The sequence below is a fragment of the Phytophthora parasitica genome (assembly GCF_000247585.1).
Source record: "Phytophthora parasitica INRA-310 unplaced genomic scaffold supercont2.95, whole genome shotgun sequence".
NCBI lineage: Eukaryota > Oomycota > Peronosporomycetes > Peronosporales > Peronosporaceae > Phytophthora > Phytophthora nicotianae.
In genome coordinates this window covers 115,994-120,717 of record NW_008649081.1, presented here as the reverse complement: position 1 = coordinate 120,717, position 4,724 = coordinate 115,994, and the positions used below count along the sequence as shown (strand labels likewise).

At 50.0% G+C, this 4,724-nt stretch overlaps 3 protein-coding genes across 3 annotated transcripts; 2 read left to right on the top strand and 1 right to left on the bottom strand.

Moving 5' to 3' along the window:
* Nucleotides 1-161: 161 nt before the first annotated feature.
* On the bottom strand, nucleotides 162-1,063 carry PPTG_18785 (hypothetical protein; the record flags this gene model as incomplete). Its single annotated transcript, XM_008917179.1, has 2 exons — nucleotides 162-661; nucleotides 724-1,063. The coding sequence occupies 2 exons, from the start codon at nucleotides 1,061-1,063 to the stop codon at nucleotides 162-164; spliced, it is 840 nt and encodes a 279-aa protein (XP_008915427.1).
* Nucleotides 1,064-2,372: 1,309 nt separating this feature from the next.
* PPTG_18784 (hypothetical protein) lies at nucleotides 2,373-3,650 on the top strand. Its single transcript, XM_008917178.1, has one exon. The coding sequence runs from the start codon at nucleotides 2,522-2,524 to the stop codon at nucleotides 3,497-3,499; it is 978 nt and encodes a 325-aa protein (XP_008915426.1). The 5' UTR covers nucleotides 2,373-2,521; the 3' UTR covers nucleotides 3,500-3,650.
* A 132-nt stretch (nucleotides 3,651-3,782) lies between these two features.
* PPTG_18783 (hypothetical protein) lies at nucleotides 3,783-4,073 on the top strand (the record flags this gene model as incomplete). Its single annotated transcript, XM_008917177.1, has 1 exon — nucleotides 3,783-4,073. One exon carries the CDS (start codon nucleotides 3,783-3,785, stop codon nucleotides 4,071-4,073), a length of 291 nt encoding a protein of 96 aa, XP_008915425.1.
* Between the last annotated feature and the right edge of the window lie 651 nt (nucleotides 4,074-4,724).

Genomic DNA, 4,724 nt, shown 5'->3' with positions numbered 1-4,724 from the left:
GGAGGCAGACGCCGCTGGATTGAGGGACAGTTGCTGTCTCTCTTGGACTTGATTGCAAATCGTGTTACCCACCACGTCGTATTGAAGCAGAGCTACTACAGACTTCCAGAAATCCTCGAACTAGAGTTCTAATGTCTGACTTCAAGTAGGTCTTTTCGTTCCTACTTCCTGGCCAGGATGATATAGGTCTCCAGACCGATCGGTGTGCCCATACCGAGCCACTCATCAGCCAAGCGCTTGACGATCGCGAATCGCCTCGCCTTAAGTTCTTCGTCCTCGATGGGGTATACCTTCTGCTCATACTTGGCAAAGTCGTCGGCACTCCAAAGCTCCACCACACATTGGTACGGCCAAATTCTCACGTCCTTAAACCCGGCCGCGGCGAATCGCTTGCGTAGCGCTGGTAGGTCTTTCCCCAAGGCGAAGTAGGAGTGTTCACCAGCATTATCCTCAAAACCTAACTCCTTGTTCACTGTAGGGATAATAGTAAACATGCCGCTGCGATCCGGGGATCCCCAAATAGTGAAACCAGCAATACCATCAGCGGTCAGCACGCGACTCGCCTCACGGAGCATCGCATCTTTGTCCGGAGTGAGCTGCAGGCACAAACCGGCAATGTAGCGATCCACTGAACCAGTGACTACCTCGGTCAGATCTTGACCTGCGTGTCAAAAAAAACAATAAGTAAACTGCCTTAACTGAGAGTAGATATTGTTAACGTACCATTAGCTTCTTTGCATTTGATCTCGACAGCCTCGGTTCCAGCACCGCTCAAGTTCTTTGTAGCCAAGTCGACCATCACGGGCGACAAGTCTGTGACCGTGAACGTCCGTTTGGTGTGTTTAGGTAGCTTGGACCGACCATCTAGGAGATACTGGACGATATCAAGTGAGCCCAGCCCGCCTGCAGCGGCAACCTCAAGGACGTTCTGGGCACTGTCGAGCTTCATATGCGAGTGCAAATGTTGCGAGCACTGCAGTGTCATGCGCTTGTTCGCCGTCTCCGTGAAGCGCTCGGCGTATTCGTTCCAGTGATCCTTCACTATTTCGATGATGTTGGCCATGATTGCTGATTCGTAATGCGAGGCACTTGTCGATTTCGAAAGTGATAGCAGAGCACGAGGCTGGCTGGAGAAAGAAGTTCTGCCGGGCAGTCATTCATGGAAATGCGTGAAGATTGCGTGTGGCTTACATATCCCAAAGCCTCTAGACAGAGTCGTGACTTGTCAACGCGATTTCTTATCATCACGAACATCGTGGTGACATCAGACGACGTTCAATCGGCCGGAGACCGAAAAGACTCCGCGTCGTAAGTCAGTAGGATCGCGTGAACACTCATCTTAACAATAGATGATCATGTTTAGATGAGGATAAAAGCTCCTATCGGAAACAAAAATATACCCACACTGAAGGCCATGCAACCCCATGTTTAGAGGAGGATCATTTTGGTCTCGTGCCTACGGCTGCCTCCACTAACCACAAATCACTGAACCACGGAAAGAGTGCAGTAGTAGACTTCTACTAAATGATTACGTCCACCAGTAAGGAGCAGCCTAAGGCACTAACTGCGATGGCAGCATGCAGCATTTCAACAAGCGACAGGATAGAGATCTAAATACCTTGGTAAAATGCAGTCAAAATCAAGGATGTCGATCAACGGCCGGATTTTTTGGTCGGATGCTACTGCAGTGACGCTACAGTACATGCTTTCGACCCGGAGTCTTGTATCACGTTTAAAAAAATCTGACGTGTTATCTACTAGATATTTACGCAGTCCCCTATTTCAGCGTTCAAGTCGTGATAGAATGAGCGTTAAATCTATCATTGACCGGCGCTCAGTGTTGCTACTTCACTGCTGACATGCGTTGTGGTACAGGCAATATAGTTCTACTGTGCATGATATTTGTCACCTCGATGACGAACTTCCAGAACTTGAAGTGTGGTAACCTTGAACTTTCTCCTCGAGTCGAGGATCTCGACTGGACTACGGCCATGGGTACCATTCTCCTCTGATTCCTGAACATTTAGGCTCGACTACGGCCATGGGTACCATTCGCCGCAATCCTTTCTAGAATCTCGTGCGAATCCAAGCACGATGAATGCTCAACACAAGAGAATTCCCGCATTGTTGGGTGGATCTAGGTGCGCTTGTTGGACCTAAGACGGCAGTGCCGCAGCTCGTCACATTTTCGACAATACGTGGACCTTGCATACTAAACCCAAGAATAAAATGTTTTGTCGAAACCTATTATACTCCCATTTTGGAAAAGTTCATTCAACACGTAATCGTATCGATTCGGATTGATGAGACAGCACCGCACCGCGTGCCTTGAATGCTTATTGCCGCGCCTCCTGACCCCACGTTTGCCGACCGCCAATTCAACTCGCAACTCCGACGGAGTTTAACATGTCGACAACCTTAGGGCGGTGCCTGGTCGGGCAAAGGTAAATTCCACTCAATCGACAAATACTCACTTTCCAATTCAACACCTTCTCCTCACTTCGAACTCTTCATTCCGAAGATGCACTTTGCCGCTTCAAACTTCGTCCAGCGATCGGCTCTCAGTCCGCTTTACCGTCGCCAGGCCATGGGTTTGCTCAAGCGCCAACGGTTCGCTTCTACGGCATCAACCACGAACCAGCAGGCGATGGCTGCCGTGACGGCTGATGCCGGTAAGTTCAATCCAGAACCGACTGATGCAACCAACGAACCGGCCTACAAGGCTCACTTCAAGCAAACTCGAGTAACCACTAACGAGAGTGGCGAACCAATCTGGGAGAACCCGATCAACCACGCCGTCTATGATCTCAATCAGATCTCCACCATGGAACAGACCCACCACCCTATTACCAAAATGCACGAACGCGTTGCCTACCTGGCCGTCCAGGCACTTCGTACGGGGTTTGATATCATCTCGGGCTATCGTGGTCCGGGTGGTGCCATGACCGAGAAGGACTGGCTTAACCGCTGCCTGTTCCTCGAGTCCGTCGCCGGCGTGCCAGGTATGGTGGGCGGTATGCTGCGCCACCTCCGCTCGCTACGCAAGTTCAAACGCGACTACGGCTGGATCCACACGCTGCTGGAGGAAGCCGAGAACGAGCGCATGCACCTGCTCATCTTCATGAACATCAAGCAGCCGGGCTACTTGTTCCGTGGCTTGGTCTTGGGAGCCCAGGGCGTCTTCTTCAACGGTTTCTTCCTCACGTACTTGGTCTCCCCCAAGACGTGCCACCGATTCGTGGGTTATCTCGAAGAGGAGGCAGTCAAGACGTACACGTGTCTGCTCAAGGACATCGAGGACGGCCACCTGGACGCGTGGAAGGAGAAGAAGGCGCCGCTCATCGCACAGACGTACTACAAGCTACCGGAGGATGCGACCGTGTACGACATGATCAAGTGTGTGCGCGCGGACGAGTGCAACCACCGCGACGTGAACCACGAGTTCGCCAACCTGGACCAGAAGACTGGTGTCAGCCCCTTTGTCCATGGCCACCACTAAAGCTTTAGACTCCAACTGCATACGTTCTACTCATTGCTCAGTAGTTCTCGAAGCAGAAGAGATCTTGAATATACTTTACTGCATGTACTGTGCCTCGTCGCTTTAAGTCGCACAGAGAGAAAAACAGCACGGTCTCAGCTTGCGTACCATCGTCCGACCTCAAGTTGAATTGGTCGTCCTCTAGCGTCACTCTCGATTGTCCCTCATTTTATCCCATTACCTCATTCATTCTTGAATTTGACTTCAGCCCCGCAAAATGAATGCAGTCATCATGATGAGGACAATGCAGTCGCGGCTCCGTCGCCAAGCTCTTGGTGCCCTCAAATCCCGACTATTCTCGTTTCCTGCTCCAACTGCCCGTTTCTTTTCAACTGCGAAGTCATCGGATGGATCGAAGAAGGACAAGCACAAAACCAACTCAGAAGCTGTCGATGCTGCCAGTGAACCTGCCTACAAGGCGCATTTCCTCGAGTCTAAGGACGTCCACCCTCTTCATCCTACCACTGCAAGCGGTGATCCTGTGTGGGATAACCCGATAAGACATACCGTGTACGATCTGGAAAAGATCAGGTAGTGTAAATGTGCGGGGAAACGCTGAACAGCAAAGTCAGGCGGACGATGCTGGACACTCATCTCAACAATCTGTGAGCATGTTTAGATGAGCGATGACATGTACTCAGCTCATATCTATTTGGCTTGTATCCATACAGGAATGAAATGCACAAGAGCCAATTGCAACACATATTCCTCCTTTCATCATGAAAGCTTCATGGTGTTGCATTTCTCTCATAAATACAATACCTACGCTGAACATTTCCATCGAACTTCACGGGTAGTATTTCTTTGGTGGTAATAATATTTTTTACGTTTTTCTGCGAGCACCCCAAAAACTATGAGCTTCACGCTATCTTCGCCCAAAGTTATTGAGTTGCCTATTGCCCATTAAATAAGCTATCTCGAAACTAGCAACGTTTAACCCGCATTCAAGTTTAGCGATAGCACCACTACAACGGCATTGATCTCTACATACTTATATGCTTACAAATGTGACACATGCAGAGTGTGCCTGACCCCGGGGTCAGGCATATCCTGCATCGGCGGAACGTGCAGAGCCAGATCCTAGATTACGATCGGGTCTTTAGACACATCAGGGGTGTCAATCAGGAAGTAGGGACGAGAAAACTTTCTTGAAGTCAGATTGCAGTTTTTAGTGGTTTCTTGCATA

Excerpts from the sequence above, each read along its gene's own strand:
- PPTG_18784 (XM_008917178.1), top strand. The coding sequence starts at position 2,522 with ATGCACTTTGCCGCTTCAAACTTCGTCCAGCGATCGGCTCTCAGTCCG.